General features: G+C 48.1%; 1 protein-coding gene across 1 annotated transcript; it reads left to right on the forward strand.

Moving 5' to 3' along the window:
• The first annotated feature begins 17,799 nt into the window (after window positions 1–17,799).
• On the forward strand, window positions 17,800–18,812 carry LOC143506797 (uncharacterized). Its single transcript, XM_076996405.1, has 3 exons — window positions 17,800–18,002; window positions 18,096–18,347; window positions 18,543–18,812. Exons 1-3 carry the CDS (start codon window positions 17,877–17,879, stop codon window positions 18,810–18,812), a joined length of 648 nt encoding a protein of 215 aa, XP_076852520.1. The 5' UTR covers window positions 17,800–17,876.
• The last annotated feature ends 3,381 nt before the right edge of the window (window positions 18,813–22,193 follow it).

The raw sequence follows: 22,193 nt of genomic DNA on the forward strand, positions 1-22,193 counted from the left end.
CTCTCCTGGACATACCAGTGGGGAAACTGTTGATTGCCAGACACACGTCCTCTCTGATACCTCACACGCGTCCTCTCTGATACCTCACACACGTCCTCTCTGATACCTCACCATGTAGTCACCATGCTGGCCACCACGCTACAGCGTGCATCTAAATCCAACTGTTGTGTCCTTGCTGTTAGTCTGCTGCTGGTTTTATATATACAGCACATCTCTAGCCAGATGTTCGTGACCTCAGACGTAGAGGAGGATGCCATTAGTCTCACCTTCTCACCTCACCACGTCACACCACACCTCACCACACCTCATCACACCACCTCATCACACCACACCTCATCACACCGCACCTCACCTTACCTCACCACACTTCACCACACCAGACCACACCTCACCTTACCACACCACACCTCACCATACCACACCACACCTCACCACACCTCATCACACCACACCTCACCACACCTCACATCACCTCACCACACCTCATCACACCTCACCACACCTCACCACACCTCACATCACCTCACCTCACCACACCTCATCACACCACACCTCACCACACCACACATCACCACACCACACCGCACCACACCACGCCACACCTCACCATACCGCACCACACCGCACCACACCACACCTCATCACACCTCACCACACCTCACCTCACCACACCACACCTCATCACACCTCACCTCACATCACCTCACCACACCACACCTCACCACACCTCATCACACATCACCTCACCACACCTCATCTCACCGCACTACACCTCATCACACCTCACCTCACCACACCACACCACATCTCATCACACCACACCTCACCTCACCACATTTCACCACACCACACCTCACCGCACCTCACCACACCTCATCACACCACACCAAACCTCACCACACCACACCTCACCACACCACACCTCACCACACCACACCTCATCACACCACACCTCACCACACCACACCACACCTCATCACACCACACCTCACTTCATCACACCACACCTCACCACACCTCACATCACCACACACCTCACATCACCTCACCACACCTCATCACACCACACCTCACCACACCACACATCACCACACCACACCGCACCACACCACGCCACACCTCACCATACCGCACCACACCGCACCACACCACACCTCATCACACCACACCACACCTCACCTCACCACACCACACCTCATCACACCTCACCTCACATCACCTCACCACACCACACCTCACCACACCTCATCACACATCACCTCACCACACCTCATCTCACCGCACTACACCTCATCACACCTCACCTCACCACACCACACCACATCTCATCACACCACACCTCACCACACCACACCTCACCGCACCTCACCACACCTCACCACACCACACCTCACCGCACCACACCTCATCACACCACACCACACCACACCACACCACACCTCACCTCACCACACCTCACCACACCACACCTCACCACACCTCACCACACCACACCTCACCTCACCACACCTCACCACACCACACCACACCTCACCACACCACACCTCACCACACCTCACCACACCACACCACACCTCACCACACCACACCTCACCACACCACACCACACCTCACCACACCTCACCACACCTCACCACACCATCTGTTTCAAACTCATTTGAGAAGGTTGGTGTTTTAGCCCCAAGCACAGATCTGGTGTTGGCAGCTACCTTTTTTGCAAAAAAAAAATCAAAAACTCTCCCCAACTCCCAGTTAAGGAATCTCAGCCACAAATCCCTGACTTGGCCTAAATATTTGCTGAAAGCACAGAAAGCAGAGGGTTGAACCGAGTGAAGGAAGAGCAGGAAAAAAGACACAGTGGCCTGCCATGCAAATGAAATGCAGATTCCGTATACCATTTTTATTTTTTTTGCATGTCATAGGAGGAGGGGAAAAAGTGAAGGATGAAAAATGGAGAGAAATAAACAGAGAGAAGCTGGCAGAGGCTGTTGTTTTCACTTGGCGGGGAGTGATGCTGTATGGTTACGGCCCAGTCATTATCCAGGAATTCTGAGCGAAGGAGAGAGAAAGAGAGAAAAAAACCGTCCCTGACTAGCTTCTCTCTCCCTTTCTCTCTCTCTCTCTCTCTCTCTCTCTCTCTCTCTCTCACTCCCAGCCCCCTCTTTCCCTCCTGCTCTTTCACTGTTCATATCCAAAACCTGTGGCAATTTAAAGGCGATTAGAAATCACTTATGAGCCCTGAAGGATTGCCATGCCAGAGGGGGGCGCTGTTGAAGAGACACCAGCAGTGGTGTGAGGTCAGACACCCGGGCAGCGGAGGGGAGGTCAGACTCCCGGGCAGTGAAGGGGAGGTCCGGGCACACCAGCAGCTCGTCACGGGCACAGCTGAAAAATAATAATGTAAAAACTCATAATTGTAGGGAAGGAAGCCATTTTGTACCACTAGTGTCAGCAGGATGGCATTGAGTGAATTTTGGCTCAAGCTTTGCTCAGACAGAAGCCATGAGGAAAATGATACAGGAGAACCTGCATCTTTTGTAGTGGTTAGAAGAGAGGGATGTGTGTTTTATCTGAAACACACAAGGCCATGTAATCCTGCAAGATGTTACTGCAGTCACTTTGATATGTACTAAAATCTACATGGTTCAAACTTTGGAAGGGGCCTTAGGTTTAATTCTGTCTGCTGTATTTGGAGGAAATGTGAGCAGTAGTCTGCTGTTTAAGGTGTTGCAGTGTCATTAGGCATCAGTTTCCTAAGGGAGTAACCACAGGTGAATACTGAGCCGTGGAAGTATTATGTGGCCTTTAGCTTTTGGTCTGGATAGATCTATATAGTCCAAAAAATAATGAGGGGATTATATGAAATTGGGTCTGAAACTGGAGAAATCTTTAATCTCTCCTGTTTCTGTAGCTGATGCTTCTTAATGTGGTGAAACTGGTACAAAAGATTCTCACTTCAGGAAGTTCTTTCTTTTTCTTTTCTTTTCTTTTTTAAAGCCATTAAAGTAATTGTCAAATGGTTCTATAAGAGTTTACCTCACATTACATAGATTTGTCTTAGATGTAGAATTCCATATTTTAAATAAACACTGTGGCACCAGTAGTGTATTAATATCAATCACTGTAATTCTAGGTTCATCCTTAACGCTTATGATATAGAACGTTTTGTCAAGTGCATGAAATATGAATTCTCGTGTTACCAAAAACACTTGCCTGTATTGTCGTAATTCAAGACGTGATGGAAATTCACCTTTTATCATAAAGCCCTGAACTTCTCTTCACACTGAATTCAGACCAAGTCCATCCAGAGTGACAGATTAAACCGCCCCTCCCCTTCCCCCACTACTGAGGTTTCACTTGTGGCCAGGAGTGGTGTGGGATTGGAGGGATTAGCTCATCCCTGTCAGCCTCTCTCAGCCCTGCTCTCAACTCCCCGAGCCTGCTCCTTAATGGATGTGCAGTGATGGTGTGATCCCCTCGGAGACAAAGCTCAGGCTCCTCTACATCCATCTCAACAAGATGACTACTGAGCGTCTGGAGCTCCACACCCACGTCTCCCCACCGTCTCGCTTTGTCTCACCTCGCTGAGGCCTTTGCTTCAAAAACATATACCCCAAAATAAATGGGGAGGGGAAAAGGGCCTTGGAGCCTTGTTGAACCCCGTCACACAAGTCACCTCACGGAGTTTACAGACCAGACAGGGCGTCCCTCCTCGCTGAACACATGCGGTTGCGAGTCCATGCGGTGGAGACGAGTTTCCGATATGGCGCCTCTGGCCTCTGAGACTCGAGGAGCACAGCTGACTGGTTTATGGCAAAAACGAGCCTCCTACAGATGGATATTGTGAATTGGTAATCTTGGAATGACTGCAGTTTTGATGTGGCAACACATAGGATGTAGACTCATTTTTGAGGTCACTGAATGATTGATTGCCTGGATGAAGTTTAGGGCCAGTCCTCAGATGCACTCTTAGTCCATAAAACGCCTGTGCCCATGACAATGTGGCCAGCGAAGCTATTGTTGACCCTCCCACGACTAATGGCTTTCTAGAACTGTGGACAGAATTTGGCTTCATGTGCCAAAGGGCTTGTGGCACCAGTTTGGCTCTGTTCAGCTGTCTGTCACATTTACATGGTGCATTCTTCCTTCTCACAGAGGCGTCGGGGCAGACAGTGCAGCAGAGCTTCTGGTCTGATCCTGGCACAAGCGAAGATGGACAAAAAAAAAACAACAGGGGCAGAATGCCCACCGCTGTCCCACCCCTGTCCCTCTGTCCCACCCCTGTCCCACCCCTGTCCTCTGTCCCACCCCTGTCCCACCCCTGTCCCTCTGTCCCACCCCTGTCCCGCTGTCCCACCCCTGTCCCTCTGTGTTGGCCACACTAGTGAGAAATGTCATGTAGGGCAGGAGTGTAAATGAGAACAGGGGAGGCAGCAAATAGTAAATTGTAAATGGTGCACATACTCAGCTATAAGTCATCCATTTGATACATTTTGGGCATCAGATTTCTATATTATATTATATAATAGATAATAAATAACAGGGCACAATAAAAAATGAGGAATTTCACTTTCTACCTTTTGTGTTAGTAGCTCATTAAAGTCTTAATTAAGCTTATGAGGTGTCCATCCCTTCTGAAAAGCTCTTTCCCCAACCACAGCAGAATCGTCCTCTCTGTGTGGAGACATGACGGGTGTCATGTATCAAAGCGCTGACACTTTGCTTGAGTGACAGACAGACATCTTGTGGGAACCAGAGGGGGACAGGGGCTGAGAGTCGATTTGATTGGCCAAATGGCATGGTGCACAGTTGAATGGGGGGAGGGTGTGATTTCACAGTGAAGTGGGGGGGCTTTATATGTTTATCGCTCTCCTGACCTCTGCAGCCCCCTGGAAAACAACTGCACGCATGCAGGGATAAAAAGATTGATCTGATAAATGGAGATGAAGGGAGGGGGGCAAGGGAGGGGGGCGAGGGAAGGGGGCGAGTGAAGGGGGTGAGGGAGGGGGGCGAGGGAAGGGGGCGAGGGAGGGGGGCGAGGGAGGGGGGCGAGGGAGGGGGGCGAGGGAAGGGGGCGAGTGAAGGGGCGAGGGAGGGGGGCGAGTGAAGGGGGCGAGTGAAGGGGGCGAGGGAGGGGGGCGAGGGAGGGGGCGAGGGAGGGGGGCGAGTGAAGGGGGCGAGGGAGGAGGGCGAGGGAAGGGGGCGAGTGAAGGGGGCGAGGGAGGGGGGCGAGGGAGGGGGCGAGGGAGGGGGGCGAGGGAGGGGGGCGAGTGAAGGGGGCGAGTGAAGGGGGCGAGGGAGGGGGGCGAGTGAAGGGGGCGAGGGAGGGGGGCGAGGGAAGGGGCGAGGGAGGGGGGCGAGGGAGGGGGGCGAGTGAAGGGGGCGAGTGAAGGGGGCGAGGGAAGGGGGCGAGTGAGGGGGGCGAGGGAGGGGGGCGAGTGAAGGGGGCGAGGGAGGAGGGCGAGGGAAGGGGGCGAGTGAAGGGGGCGAGGGAGGGGGGCGAGGGAGGGGGGCGAGGGAAGGGGGCGAGGGAGGGGGCGAGGGAGGGGGGCGAGTGAAGGGGGCGAGGGAAGGGGCGAGGGAGGGGGGCGAGGGAGGGGGGCGAGGGAGGGGGGCGAGGGAGGGGGGCGAGTGAAGGGGGCGAGGGAAGGGGGCGAGTGAAGGGGGCGAGGGAGGGGGGCGAGGGAGGGGGCGAGGGAAGGGGGCGAGGGAGGGGGGCGAGTGAAGGGGGCGAGTGAAGGGGGCGAGGGAGGGGGGCGAGGGAGGGGGGCGAGTGAAGGGGGCGAGTGAAGGGGGCGAGTGAAGGGGCGAGGGAGGGGGGCGAGTGAAGGGGGCGAGTGAAGGGGGCGAGGGAGGGGGGCGAGGGAGGGGGGCGAGTGAAGGGGGCGAGTGAAGGGGCGAGGGAGGGGGGCGAGTGAAGGGACGAGGGAAGGGGGCGAGGGAGGGGGGCGAGTGAAGGGGGCGAGTGAAGGGGGCGACGGAGGGGGGCGAGTGAGGGGGGCGAGGGAGGGGGGCGAGGGAAGGGGGCGAGGGAAGGGGGCGAGGGAGGGGGGCGAGTGAAGGGGGCGAGTGAAGGGGGCGAGTGAAGGGGGCGAGGGAGGGGGGCGAGTGAAGGGGGCGAGTGAAGGGGGCGAGTGAAGGGGGCGAGGGAGGGGGCGAGGGAGGGGGGCGAGTGAGGGGGGCGAGTGAAGGGGGCGAGTGAAGGGGCGAGGGAGGGGGGCGAGTGAAGGGACGAGGGAAGGGGGCGAGGGAGGGGGGCGAGTGAAGGGGGCGAGTGAAGGGGGCGAGGGAGGGGGGCGAGGGAAGGGGGCGAGGGAGGGGGGCGAGTGAAGGAGGCGAGGGAGGGGGGCGAGGGAGGGGGGCGAGTGAAGGGGGCGAGGGAGGAGGGCGAGGGAAGGGGGCGAGGGAGGGGGGCGAGGGAAGGGGGCGAGGGAGGGGGGCGAGTGAAGGGGGCGAGGGAAGGGGGCGAGGGAAGGGGGCGAGGGAAGGGGGTGAGGGTTTGATGGGCTCCCTCTGCTTGTGTCAGCCTTCCTGTTGCTCCCCCAGTGTGGCCCCAGAGCCTGTCCTGCCTTTGACAGACAGCTCCTGGAGTTGTGTGACAGTGAGAACTCCCGCAGATTCACATTTGGAAATGAAGACAAGATTCTAATGAGCCATACTAGTTCTTACAAGCTCGACAGGTTTGTTGAACTGATATTTAAGTCTTTTAAAGTCAAAGTAGAACACTACCATGTGTAACTCTGTATACCAAATACTTTCAGTGTTTTAACTGCACTTTTACTGAGTGCAAAATTATCTAATGAACAAACTGAATTTGTAATTTTAATAAAACACCTGACATGCTTATCTTTACATCGTGGGACGTATTGCCCTTAAATTCCACCTTAGTATTATTTGAAAGAAGAATCACTTGCCATATTTTCTGTTACTGACGTAAGAGAGCTGTCATAAATTGAGACACATCTGCACGCTTGTTGGGTTTGGAGTCTGCTGCTCTCCCTTGATCACCCGCGACTACCTCAGCGCTGTTTGACAGATAGAGTAGCTCTCCTGGTCCGGCTGTCTCCTGGTCCGGGTGTCTCCTGGTCCAGGTGTCTCTGGGTCTGGGCGTCTCCTGGTCCAGGTGTCTCTGGGTCCGGGCGTCTCCTGGTCCGGGTGTCTCTGGGTCCGGCCGTCTCCTGGTCCGGGTTCAGGCTTTGGCTGTTTTGGCTTCTCGTTCAGCTCCTTATTAATGAGGTACTACAACAGTCAAATCTCCATTTCTGAAGATAAAATATGCAATCAAGGGATCATCAATAAATGGTTTTAGAGGTGCTCTTAAACTCCACAAAATTTAGGTAGATAGTCAAGTAGATGCACTCAGGTAGTCAGGTAGACGCACTCAGGTAGTCAGGTAGATACATTATTCACTGGTTAAAGAGTGCAGGGGGTTTGATCTGTTATTTAGGATAGGGTGCATTTAATACTTTAATACTTTAGAACTTTAGTGCCTTCAGTAATACAGCAGACATGTGAAGTGGTGTGGCTTTCTTACGGTCACCTTTAATTAATTTATAAAAGTCCTTCCTTTAGTTACCACTCTTTCTATTCAGACAGATGGGACTGTCATCATAGCATCATTACTGGCTTTTCACACTTGTGGCATTTGTAAAATGTTTACGGCAGTAAAAAAAAATTCACAAGCCCAAGAGTGGCTATTTTATGCAAAATTATTTGCACATCAATAGATACTGTGACAAGCTGGTGTCATTTGTAATGTGCAGTTGACATATGGTGATATTTCAAGTTAGCTTGGACATTCAAATCCTACCTTCACCGTAGTTAATAAACTGCAAGTTGGCATATTTGCCTAAAACATATATATGCACATGCATATACACATATGATCAGCCTGGGGATCTGGACATGAAAGGGTTAAAGGCCATTTGAATAAAAGCTTGGTGCGGGGTTGGGGCAGCTGCATGCCTCTCTTATTCTCTTGTTAGTGGTGAAATTCTGTGGAAAATTGGATGGCGTGGCTAACGGAGGTGGTTGTTGTTGAGTGCGGACGGGGCACATTCCAGGGGAAATCCAAATCCAGCCATTGACTAGCAGGGGGACCTCCTGACCCCAGGCATACATTAGCAGCTTAAGCAGGCCGACGGCGAAATGCGGCGAGCCGGAGTCTCTCGGAGTCCCACTATTCACACCGTGATGAGCCCGGGACCCTGGTGTCTCTAATCCAGCCTGCCATTATGAGAATGTGGCCTCAGGGTCAGGTATGCGTGGCAGCATGGACGAGTGCAAACAGAAAATGGAACGCAGTAGGCCTGCAAGAAATGGTTTTGTTTTGTTTTAAGGGCGTCTTGTGAGTATAAATGCAGGTCCACTTAAACAGATCTTTTATTACCGTAGAAAGTTTGGGAAAGTGGGTTTGAAGCTGTGTGGTGTATGCACAAGCAAGAAAAACGCAAACCTGTGGGAAAATGTTGTAACGTCAGGGCAGATGAATGGATCCTGCTGTCTCCACAGGACGGGGTTTATCTCGAAGCCAACGGAGAATCCCTGCTGCTCATGATAAAGAAGCTTTTAGCTTGCAGCATCTTATTAGACCTCAGACATTTTAGCTCGTGCATGAAGCAACGGAAGATACATTACGGGATTCCCAGTAACCTCTTTGGATCCATTTCTTGTTGGTATTTGCAGTTATTTTGCATCGACGGGGTGGATCAATGCTCTGAACTTCTTCTTCTGAACTGACTTGGATGTGGAGGTTTAGCAAGTGCCCCCCATGCTCCAACCTTCACTTCTGATAGTTCTCTGTCTCACTCTCCCCAGCTCTGATGAAGAGACAGTCTCTTTGAAGCTGGGAACTTTAGGGGCAGCGGCTAGGTGCTTTACCCCCTCCCTCCCGGATCTTTGGCTTATTGTATGCACACACAGTCTGCCACTTCTAATCCAACCCAGCTTAACTCCACACAAGCCCCCTCACACATAACCTCCACCTCATCTCCCGATGCTGGGGGCTTGAAGAGTTTAGTGGAGATTAAAGTATGCTAATGTTGCTAATGATATATGTTTTTTAAAAGGCTGTCAGGCCTAGCAAGCATTATAGAAACAAAATCTTCGTAACTGGTCCTTATTAACTTCCCCTGCTATCCATGTTTGGTAGTTTAGTTTTAAAGTCCGATAGTGAGGCTTTCTGAGGTGAGATGATTCTTCGTTGCTGATCTCATGAATTTATTCTTTATGAGAGTATGTGGACTGCTAAATGTGTTTCTCAGTTACATAACCAGGGTGAATGTTGGACATAAAATATCACAAATTGGTAATAAGTTACTGAATTACACATAGCTTCATAGTGTAGAAGATTACTTCTATTGTCTTAAGTACAGAAAGAATCTGCCTGCAAGCAAAATGTAGCATTTATCAGTTTATTATTGAAAGTTTTACTGAGCTGTTGCTATGTAACTGTTGCTATATATTTTCCCCATATCACCCAAGCTTTGGCTAACTGTAATTATAAATGTCCTGTCAAGATCTCTCATGCTGAACGCTGTTGCAGGAGGATGTCTCACACTTACATACTTCACATTTCACAAGAAGCTTCTATAAATCAGTATGCAGGCAATGTACTACCAAGACTTCTTTACAGGCAATCACAGCTATTGTTGTGCATCATAAACACTAGAGAACAGATGAATTTGTGTGCCCTTTATGATCATAATTTTGTTTTCTACGTGATATTAGGGGTCTGTGAAGCAGACCAGGGGTGACAGTCTGGTCAGTCACGGCTTGGTGGTCTCGCCAGGAACCCAGCCCCCCTTCAGACAAGACACATGGCCCAAAAACCCTAACAGACCCCCACACTGCAGGGAGACTTTACCTACTGACCAGCCAAGCTGACACACAGATGGGACCACTCACGCACACACATATACACAAATACAAACATTAGGCTTGCTTTCCTAAAGAAAATACACAAGAGTGCCATAAACATGTTATATTAGCATTTATAAAGCTCACACCCAGCATATCCAGCAGTGTGCTTTGTGAATGCTGTTTCTTCGTTAACCAATGAGCTTCATTAATCTCTGTCAGTGTTAAGTGTTCCTCTTTGCAAGACCATGTTTGTGTCTGAGTCATAGTGACGTACTAAACTAGTAAGCAAGTGCAAAGTGAAGTGGTTACCAATAAAGCCCAACAACCTCAGTTAGACCTTCGGGATAGAATGTCTGAGTGAGCTCTCCATAGGACAAAGTGCTAATAAGTCAGCAGGGCTGGAATGTGACAGGATCACGTAGAGTGTGAATTAAGGTTCTGACTCCCGGCACAGAGCCCATCTCTGACTGCACTGTGATGATGTCTTGTGGTCTGTGTCAGAGAGTCAACAGTCAGAACTCTTGTAAGTTGTGTTTGCACTCTAATGTGATATTCCTTACCTGTTTAAAAACAACAGAACACTCTGCAGTCTTCCAGAAGGGGGTTTATCGATGTCTTCTCTGGCGTTTGGTAGTGTGCATAGAAGACAGGCAGTAGAAAATGATGTGTATTTGCAGCATTAGCACATTACAGAGTTGTAATGAATGTACACATATTTTAATTTATTTGACAAAATGTGTTTTGTTTTCATTTGTTTTTTGTTTTGTTTTGAGAGTGCTAATGTATTTCCCAAGCACCCATGTGTGAAGTGAAGGCACTATAGCATGAACCACACTGAACCCCCCACCTCAACACTGAGGTGCAAATGCAGACGGTTTTATTGGTTTAAGTCTTGGGCCTAATGTAAAACAAACAAATGGATCCATCTTATTTGCAGATGGTGCTGAAGATTGCTGTGACTCCCAGTTTGGTCTCTCTATTTGAAACAACTATAGGGGCGAGACTGTAGGGGCCAGGGCTGTAGGGACTGTGGGGACTGTGGTTTTTTTTTTTAGGGAGTTTTTCCTTGCCACTGTCGCCTTTACCTTGCTCATTAGGGATCTGGACCCATACGATTGTAAAGCCGCTTTGTGACATGTGTTGTAAAAAGCGCTATATAAATAAATTTGACTGTGACAGTGAGGACTGTAGGAACTGTGGGGGCTGTGGGGGCTGTGGGGGCTGTAGGGACTGTGGGGGCTGTAGGGATTGTGGGGGCTGTAGGGACTGTAGGGGCTGTAGGGACTGTGGGGGCTGTGAGGGCTGTAGGGACTGTGGGGGCTGTAGGGGCTGTAGGGACTGTGGGGGCTGTAGGGATTGTGGGGGCTGTGAGGGCTGTAGGGACTGTGGGGGCTGTAGGGACTGTGGGGGCTGTAGGGACTGTGGGGACTGTAGGGACTGTAGGGGCTGTAGGGACTGTGGGGGCTGTGAGGGCTGTAGGGACTGTGGGGGCTGTAGGGGCTGTAGGGACTGTGGGGGCTGTAGGGGCTGTGGGGGCTGTAGGGGCTGTGGGGACTGTAGGGGCTGTGGGGGCTGTAGGGACTGTGGGGGCTGTAGGGGCTGTGGGGGCTGTAGGGGCTGTGGGGACTGTAGGGGCTGTGGGGGCTGTAGGGACTGTGGGGACTGTAGGGACTGTAGGGACTGTGGGGGCTGTAGGGGCTGTGGGGGCTGTAGGGACTGTGGGAACTGTGGGGGCTGTAGGGACTGTGGGGGCTGTAGGGACTGTGGGGGCTGTATGGGCTGTGGGGGCTGTGGGGACTGTGGGGGCTGTTTCGACTGTGGGGGCTGTAGGGACTGTGGGGGCTGTAGGGACTGTGGGGACTGTAGGGGCTGTAGGGACTGTGGGAACTGTGGGGACTGTAGGGACTGTGGGGTCTGTGGGGACTGTGGGAACTGTGGGGACTGTAGGGGCTGTAGGGGTTAAGGCCCTAGCAAGGTACTAGCCCTCCATGTATCTTTCCTGTTTTCAAAAGAGCTTTAGCTCCCTCACTGCTGTAATTTAAACAGTACATTTCTCTTTCTCCCTTTCTCATTCTTCTTTTAGCTTTCTTTCCCCATTTTTCTCACCTGTCCCCAAATTTCTGGAGCCTTGTATGTCTTATCAAACATCACACAAACGATTCTGTGAGAAAACACATGATCATTCTGTCCACTGACCTCCAGATCTCCTTATTGCATCTCCTCATCCTCGTCTCTCCTCATCTTCATCTCTCCTCATCCTCATCTCTCCTCATCTTCATCTCTCCTCATCCTCATCTCTCCTCATCCTCATCTCTCCTCATCCTCGTCTCTCTTCATCCTCGTCTCTCCTCATCCTCGTCTCTCCTCATCTTCATCTCTCCTCATCCTCATCTCTCCTCATCCTCATCTCTCCTCATCTCTCCTCATCCTCGTCTCTCTTCATCCTCGTCTCTCCTCATCCTCGTCTCTCCTCATCTTCATCTCTCCTCATCCTCATCTCTCCTCATCCTCATCTCTCCTCATCCTCATCTCTCTTCATCCTCATCTCTCCTCATCTTCATCTCTCCTCATCCTCATCTCTCTTCATCTTCATCTCTCTTCATCCTCATCTCTCTTCATCCTCATCTCTCTTCATCTTCGTCTCTCCTCATCCTCGTCTCTCCTCATCTTCATCTCTCCTCATCCTCATCTCTCCTCATCCTCATCTCTCTTCATCCTCATCTCTCCTCATCTTCATCTCTCCTCATCCTCATCTCTCTTCATCTTCATCTCTCCTCATCTTCATCTCTCCTCATCCTCATCTCTCTTCATCTTCATCTCTCTTCATCCTCATCTCTCTTCATCCTCGTCTCTCATCCTCGTCTCTCCTCATCCTCGTCTCTCCTCATCTTCATCTCTCCTCATCCTCATCTCTCCTCATCCTCATCTCTCTTCATCCTCATCTCTCTTCATCCTCATCTCTCCTCATCCTCATCTCTCCTCATCCTCATCTCTCCTCATCTTCATCTCTCTTCATCCTCATCTCTCTTCATCCTCATCTCTCTTCATCTTTGTCTCTCTTCATCCTCATCTCTCCTCATCCTCATCTCTCCTCATCCTCATCTCTCCTCATCTTCATCTCTCTTCATCTTCATCTCTCTTCATCCTCATCTCTCCTCATCCTCATCTCTCCTCATCCTCATCTCTCTTCATCTTCGTCTCTCCTGATGAGCTGCACTCCTCCATTCTCCAACTTTTCTACCAATTTCCCATCGTAGGAACCGTAAAGTAAAATATGGTCCTGAGTGACGAGGCGGGTCATTCCAGCAGAACTGGTCCAGAGGAGCCGTGTGGGTGGGAACAGTGAAGCTGAGAGTGAAAGGACAACAGACACTCACAACGCCTGCACAGCTATACCATTTTCATAACAATGACTTTCTCTTTCACGCTCTCTCTCTCTTTCTCTCTCTCTCTCTTTCTTTCTCTCCCATCGTACCACAGTATGGTTTGGTCATGGTGAGGCAGTGGTGTGACCAGCTGTGTGATGTCACAGTAAATTACCTTGGCACATTGTAGGAGTGACAACTCATGCTGGGGACGTTGACAGGGGGGGCGTTATTTTTAATGGATGTGTGTGTGTGCATGTGTGTATGCATGTGTGCATTATCTAGTTTACATCAGGACCTTGTTACACAAAACATAATAGTTTTAACACACAAACATGATAAAATAATAAACTGGGACTAAAGATTCGTTTATATCGACCTAATGAAAATTTATTTTCATCTGTATGTCTCACATTATGTAGAGAAAGTGCAACGTTGTTGTGATGTTTTAATACAGCGTTCCAGTGGTCTGTCCTCCTGTGTCTTGTTTTGGTAAGATTCAAAACAAAAGATCTTTAATGAATAGAAGATGCAAACTAATTACGTTGAAACCATTTCGGATAGTTTAAGGTTGTGTGAAAGCAGCAAAATGGCTTAATGCAAGGGGGGGGGACTGCTCCCACCAGGCAATCTAACACATTATAGCAGGAATTATTGGAGGGGACATGCCCCCCCTCCCCCAAACAACACCTATGGCTCAATGGTTCATTGACCCAATCACAGCCTAATTGTTTAAAGAATAACATGCTTACAGTATAAGACTACAATCTACAGATTGTGACTGTATTCGTTTTTATGTGCAAACCTTATACTGCAGATGAAATGGAGAAAAAAGGAAACAAGTGAAAGAATATGAAAATCTTCATGCCAAAGATTTATAACTCTAGCTTTGAAATAAAAACGTATTGTTATGACGATGCTTTCTAAAACCACTAAATACAGCCTTTTTGATGGAGTAATCTCTGGTGGTGGTGAGTCGTCTGCAGCAATCTAAACACGCAGATAGCAGAGCTACACGAACCCGGACCTAGGTGAGGCACAATGAAGGGGGAGGGGGAGGAAGGGGGAGGGGTAGGAAGGGGGGAGGGGTAGGAAGGGGGGAGGTAGGAAGGGGGGAGGGGTAGGAAGGGGAGGGGGAGGAAGGGGGAGGGGTGGGGGGAGGGGTAGGAAGGGGGGAGGTAGGAAGGGGGGAGGGGTAGGAAGGGGAGGGGGAGGAAGGGGGAGGGGTAGGAAGGGGGGGTAGGAAGGGGGGAGGGGGAGGAAGGGGTAGGGGTAGGAAGGGGGGGTAGGAAGGGGGGAGGGGGAGGGGTAGGAAGGGGGGAGGGGGAGGAAGGGGGGAAGGGTAAGAAGGGGGGTAGGAGGGGGGGAGGGGGAGGAAGGGGTAGGGGTAGGAAGGGGGGGTAGGAAGGGGGGAGGGGGAGGAAGGGGGGAAGGGTAAGAAGGGGGGTAGGAGGGGAAGGGGTAGGGGTAGGAAAGGTGTAGGAAGGGGGAGGGGGAGGGGTAGGAAGGGGGGAGGGGTAGGAAGGGGAGGGGTAGGAAGGAGGGAGGCTGCACAGAAGTTAAATGAGTACGAGGAAAAGAAGCAGACAGATTTGCTTTTTGCTATTCACCGTTGCGCAACCAGGTAATTAGGCAGACTGAGCGTGGAGCACAGACTACAGTGTAAATCCGTCAAGCTCCCTTTCTTCGCCAGTGCATGCTGCGACGTGACAGCCTGCTCCAACCCGACCTGCTCACAAGTGCCTTTTGTTAGCTACAGTGAGGGCGGGTTGCCAGAGGCAGCGCGGAGCAAACGACAGAAATCCCTCGTGGTCATTTATGCTGTGGGTTACATGAAGTGGGTCGCTGCTCATGGTAGCTAGATTTAATAAACCAGTGCCGTAGGGTGTCCTTTAGCAATTTGATGTAACTTGAGAGTATTCTATTCTATAAATCTTTCAGCTTTAAAAATGTCATTTTGTTTTTAGTTTGTACAGTAAGAAAATCCAAAGAATTCCTTCGTCTTGATCATTTCATCCCTAATGTTGAATCACAGCCCGCATTTAGCACTATGCAGGTGAAATGTGTTAATCACTCGTCAAGTTCTCAATCACAGCAGCCATGTTGGCATTTCTGGATAAAATAAAAAGCCTAAAAAGTTACTGGACTGTAATAAAACAATAAATCTCCCTTCTTTAAAATGGCATCATATCTGAAGAGTGGCATTAGTCTGTGTCACAGTCTGGAACCCTTGCCAGACGTCTAATGGCAGCTACATGGATGCTGCATGGAATATTTACAGTTGTGATCAAATTTATTCAACCCCCAATGCTGCGAAGGGTTTTATGGAATTCAGTGCACATTTGTAATTGTGTTCATAATGAAATCTTACAAGGACTTGTTAAAGAACTAAATGCAACTAAGATAGCATCAATTTTTTTTGTCATAAAGTATTAAATGGCCTTTTTGTGATTTCTTCATTGACACAATTATTCAACCCCTTTACGACTACCACTCCTAAGAACAGAGGTTCATTCCAGTGTTTTCCATCAGGTATTGAAAACATCTGTGGATGTCAACGAGCAGCAATCAAGCATGATAAGCACCAATTAGGCAGATTTAAAAGGACTGTGATACTCAGCTCCTTCTAGACATCTACTGGTGTGTTTCCAAGCATGGTGAAGGCAAGAGAATGGTCCCAGAAGACAAGAGAAGAGGTTATTGCTCTTCACAAGAATGGCAATGGATATAAAAAGATTGCGAAGTTGTTAAATATTCCAAGAGACACTATCGGAAGTATCATTCGCAAGTTCAAGTTAAAGGGCACAGTGGAAACGTTACCTGGTCGTGGCAGAAAGAAGATCCTGACCGCGACTGCTGTGCGCTACCTGAAGCGTAATGTGGAGAAAAATCCCCGCGTGACTGCTAAGGAACTGAAAAAAGACCTGTCAGATGTGGGCACTGAAGTTTCAGCTCAGACAATAAGGCGCGCACTGCATAACGAAGACCTCCATGCCAGAACGCCCAGACGCACCCCCTTGCTGACTCCAAAGAACAAGAAAAGTCGACTGCAGTATGCCAAAAGTCATGTGGACAAGCCACAAAGGTTTTGGAACAGTGTACTGTGGTCAGATGAAACTAAATTAGAACTGTTTGGGACAATGGACCAGCGCTATGTTTGGAGAAGGAAGAACCAGGCTTATGAACAAAAGAACACCTTGCCTACTGTGAAGCATGGCGGGGGGTCAATTATGCTTTGGGGCTGTTTTGCTTCTAATGGTACAGGAAAGCTTCAACGTGTGCAGGGTACCATGAATTCCCTTCAGTACCAGGAGATCTTGGAGGAAAATGTGATGGAGTCAGTCACAAACCTGCGGCTTGGGAGACGTTGGACCTTCCAACAGGACAATGATCCGAAGCACACATCCAAGTCCACTAGAGCATGGTTGAACATGAAAGGCTGGAACATTCTAGAGTGGCCATCGCAATCACCAGACTTAAATCCAATTGAGAACCTCTGGTGGGACCTAAAGAAGGCAGTTGCAGTGCGCAAGCCTAAGAATGTGACTGAACTGGAGGCTTTTGCCCATGAAGAATGGGCTAAGATACCCATAGGTCGCTGCAAGACACTTGTGTCAAGCTATGCTTCACGCTTGAAAGCTGTCATAACTGGAAAAGGATGTTGTACTAAGTACTAAAAAATAATGTCACTAGGGGGTTGAATAAAACTGATAATGATGTGAGCACAGTAAAGACATTTGTGGTTATTCCATCATAAATATTATGTTATGTTTGTCTAATTTATAAGTGCCTCTTTGATATAATTGTAAATAAGATGACTGAAATGATCAAAATCAATGTCAAACTGGCCAAAACACTTTATTTCAGTGGGGGTTGAATAAATTTGATCACAACTGTATTTAGTGAGGGGAGTGGAGGAAGGTTGCTGAGATCTTTAAGACACCTTCTCATAAATCACTTTCTCATCATCCCTAATCACACTGGACCTGATCAAGCAGAGTCTTACAGCATTATTTACTCCACAAATGGATATTTTATCAAGACATTTGTCTTGATAAAAATGTGTGTATGTAATTTTTTTAACTATAAGTGTTAAAACACACTGCTGATGATAATTAGTACAGACAGTACATATTAGTAACACTTCACCAAATCATCTTTTCTGTGACTGACTGCAACCAATTATGGCTATATTTATATATTATATATAAACATAGTATTATTCAACACCTTCAATAAATATATAGTATTATTCAACACCTTCAATAAATTACATCCACACCCAAGGTTCATCTGTGAGTTGTGTGCCTTCGTGAGAAACGTGTGGATGAAGTCATCAGTGTCGGATCCACGCAGGCTCTTTAGTATCTTTTCCTCTCTTCTCAAACCCCCCTCTCCCCCACCACCCTCTTCACTTACCCCGGAGTAAGTGGAGGAGAAAGGGGCTTCTTTAAGGAGAAGGTTAACAAAATCCGTCAGTTGTTTTCCTCTTTCGCTACTTCCTTCACCAATACTCATCTTCTTGCCATTAATTCCTTAACATGTTTTGCTCCTCTTTCCACAGATGAGGTCCTACAGCTACTTAAATCCAGCAACCCAACAACCTGCCCACTGGATCCCATTCCATCCACACTCTTTCAGACAGTCTCCATGGATCTGTTACCCTTCATCACGTTCATCATGAACAGCTCCTTGTCATCAGGCCAGGTCCCAGCTGCATTCAAGACTGCCAGAGTGGTCCCAATTCTGAAGAAGCCCACCCTGGACAGCTCAGATGTCTGTAACTACGGACCGTTATCACTCCTTTCTTACCTATCAAAAATTCTTGAGCGTGCTGTATACAACCAACTGTCACTCTTTCTCACTCAGAACCTGCTCCAGGACCCCAACCAGTCGGGCTTCAAACCAGCACACTCAACAGAAACGGCTCTCATAGCGGTGACTGAGAAGCTCCAGACTGCAAGAGCATCCAAACTGTCATCAGTTCTGATCTTTCTGGACCTCTCTGCAGCTTTCGACATGGTGAACCACAAGATCCTCCTATCTGTCCTCGCTGACCTGGGAATCGCGGGCTCTGCATGGAAGTGGTTTGAGTCCTATCTAGAGAGGCGTTCTTTCCAGGTAACATGGAGAGGGTCTACATCTGCTCCTTGCAGGCTCCTTACTGGTGTCCCTCAAGGCTCAGTGCTAGGTCCTCTCCTCTTTTCACTCTACACCCGTTTTCTTGGTGATGTAATTACCTCTCATGGTTTCTCGTACCACTGCTATGCTGATGACACTCAACTAATGCTTTCCTTCTCACCATCTGATACTCAGGTTTGCAGCCGTATCTCTGCATGTCTGACTGACATCTCTTCATGGATGGCAGCTCATCATCTAAAGCTCAATCCCAGCAAGACTGAGCTGCTGTTCATCCCTGGAGCTACAGGTCCTCAGCAGGATCTTGCCATCTCATTCGAGAACTCTTTGATTGTTCCGTCTAAAGATGCAAGAAACCTTGGGGTGACTCTGGATGACCAGTTGTCGTTCTCTGCCCATATTACGAACCTGACTCCGTCATGCAGATACTTTCTCTACAACATCTGACGTATCCGACCCTTCCTCTCTCAGGAGGCCTCCCAGGTGCTTGTCCAGTCTCTTGTCATTTCAAGGCTCGACTACTGCAACTCTCTCCTGGCTGGTCTTCATTGGCAGGCCATCAGGCCCTTGTAACTGATCCAGAATGCAGCAGCAAGGCTTGTCTTCAATCTACCCAAGTTCACTCATGTCACTCCACTGCTGCGCTCCCTTCACTGGCTTCCCGTGGCTGCTCGCATACAGGTTAAAATTCTGATGCTTGCCTAAAAAGCCAAAAATGGACCAGCTCCTTCATACCTTATGGCAATGGTCAAGAGTCGATCCGCACCTCAAGCCCTTCGTGCTTCAAGTACAGCTCGGCTTGACCCGCCATCTCTCAAGATTCATGGAAGACACGCGACAAGGTGCTTCTCTGTCCTGGCTCCCAGATAGTGGAACGAACTTTCACTGGCTATCCGAACAGTGAACTCTCTCGCTGTTTTCAAACGCAGACTGAAGACCCATCTCTTTGTAAAGCACTTATAAGCACTAATCTACTGAAGCATTGGTATAAATCGTAATGCACTTTATCTCTGGGAACACTTGCTAATTATTGCACTCATACTGCATGTAGTCTTGTAGGTATTTCAGTCTTGCTAGGTATTGCTCTGTGTCTAATCTAATATTTTGTTGTCTTCTTTCTAGGTATCAGCACTGGCAACTGTTTATGGCAGTGCTTGAGCTCGAGGAGTTTGGACTTAAACCTGTTTATACTAGATAGAGATCCATATTCTGACTAAACACTTAGCACTTTTGTAAGTCGCTCTGGATAAGAGCGTCTGCTAAATGCCGTAAATGTAAATGTAAGTCCAGGAGTAGCTTGACCTGCCTGGTCTCAGCGACTCTGGGGTCTGAATTATTGGTCATGATCAGAACATTTAATTCCAGGTCTGTCTGCCAAATACACACATGGGTTTGACACCTTGTCTTATTTAAGCCATGCACAAATGCAAACGCACACTCTCTCTCTCTCTGTGCCTGTCTCTCTCAATCAAATCACAGCTAAGCAATAAAAATGTCATCATGTGTGGGGCACAGAGAGCTTTTTGAAATATCTGAGTGTGCGTGTTGGTGTTGTACTGGTGTTGCAGTGACATGTCACCCATGACACCTGCTACACACGCATCCTCTCAGCTGAATGGACCCGGAGGAGAGTGCTAACTACCCAGCTTCGTGTGCAGGAGTGAGAGAGGGACTGGTCAGGCCTGGTGTGGACGCTGGGTCCCTGATCACTGTGGCATTGCAGAGACTCAAGAACTCCTCCCTGCAACATTTTCTAGCATGCTGAACTCCTCCAGAACAGTCCTCCAGTTCGATTTTCTTAAAAAAAAAAAATCCCCAAAAATATGAGGGAAAAATAATTATCTGCCAAAGTGGCTTATAACCATAGACAGCTTTATTCCCAACTTAACTGTGTGTTGCTCAAGGTTTTATATGTGACAGGCAGGGTGAGCGAAATAAAATGAAAGTGATCACGCCAAGTCTTAGGGAAAATTTATGGTTTAATAGAAAAAGTGCACAAACCAAAAACCCGTGACATGATCCAAATGAAGGATATAATGACCAGCGGTCAACTGGTACAAAGACAAGACCTATAAAGACAAACGACCCTCAGGTGAGATGGATCACGGGCTCCGCCCACCTGAGGGATGAACACAACACAACAACAACAACTGCCGCTGTGGATGGAGGCGACCAGTAGGGGGCCGCCGTACCGTGACATTATATACGTTTACACATATTTGAGATATTGGGTACTATCTACACTGTAAAAAATTTCAAGTCTCACCAACTAAAAAAACCTTAGTGACCCGTTGCACCTAATTTTTTTAGTTGGTCTAATTTAAAATATACAGAATATAATTAAGTAATTGTGCATTTTATTTGCATGTCAAAAAGTAAACATAAAATATCACCAAACAGGCATATGAGAGCTGCTTTATAAATGTAATAAAAATTGAAACGGCGTCGAGTCAGGACAAGAATGAGCCAATATACCAACGTTAGCTCAATGCTAATTTATTAGCAATACGCTAACGGCAAAAACACACTGATTCTAAGGGAGGGGGGACACTAACACGCATACAACACACATCCAGGGAAACGGGAGAACTGACCGCGGAGCTGTATGTGGTTGGAAAAAGTTTCTAAAAAGTACTTAATTAGAAATCGATTGGGCTTCAGCAAATGCTTAATTACTACGCAGATCTAGCTAGCTAGGTAGCTAACGTTAGTCCGCATGCTAACAGTTTGCCGACGTGAGGTAAAGTTAAATTCCAAACGGACAGTTAACGCGTAACGGTTAATTAACCGTTAATCGGTAGCTTGTCCTTGCCAACCACAACAGTATTAACACTAACATTACTAAACTTATAGCAAAGTTAAACACTGAAAAACAACTTGGTGGCTTAGCTCTAGTTTTGATAACTATACGTTTGGAAAATATGTTGAAATACGACCTAGTTCAAAATTCAAACTCAACAAACACCACCAAGTTAGTTGTGTTAGCTTAGTAAAGATCCACATTAACTTCACTCAGTGAACGTTTGAAGTCCTCTAGATGAATGGTGAAACGCTGGGTCTTCATTTTAGTTTTGGTGCAGAAGGCGCCAAGAAAATCTTCTCTTGAGCATGCGCATTAGTTTCACCACTACCACTATTGCTCGCCCAACACAGTTTTTTACTTTGGACTTGACATGTTGACTGAGAACTATAATGCTCATTCACTGAACACAAAAAATTAAGTTGAATGGTAAAAATGCAGCAGCTGATGGCACAACTCGTTTTTTGTTTTTGGAGTATTTTTATGTTTCATGCTTTGCCCACATTAATTTTTATATTCACAGAACATAAGCAAACAAAGATTTTTTTACAGTGTATGGAAAGCAAACAGTTAACGAATTAACAGCCATGTGCAGTATGTGGAATAGATGAAATTTACTTTTAACATTTCTGCACAGTGTTTTTCTGCTGTTTTCATAGTATTATTATTTTTTACTTAACACAATTCTACACACTTCTGAAATACATTTTCAATACACTGTATAATATACATAACTGCATATATAAAAATTTAGTGATTACATAAGTGACACCAATTACCTTTTTTGAGGGTGGGTTGGCTGTTCATGAAGGGCAAATCAATTGACTTTAGCAGCCCAAAATATATCTGCATAATGAACATTCATGCTAACATTACTGTAAACATTACATGTCCTGTCTGTTAAGTGCAATATGTTTAATCACCAGAGAGGAATGTTCTGTTGCTGGGCTTCTAAAAGAGCAGTAATAAATGACAAAAAAGTTCAATTTGAACTCGGGTAAAAAGCGTATTTCTAGCACTGTTTCTGC

The sequence above is a fragment of the Brachyhypopomus gauderio genome, unplaced genomic scaffold, assembly GCF_052324685.1.
Source record: "Brachyhypopomus gauderio isolate BG-103 unplaced genomic scaffold, BGAUD_0.2 sc507, whole genome shotgun sequence".
Lineage (NCBI taxonomy): Eukaryota > Metazoa > Chordata > Actinopteri > Gymnotiformes > Hypopomidae > Brachyhypopomus > Brachyhypopomus gauderio.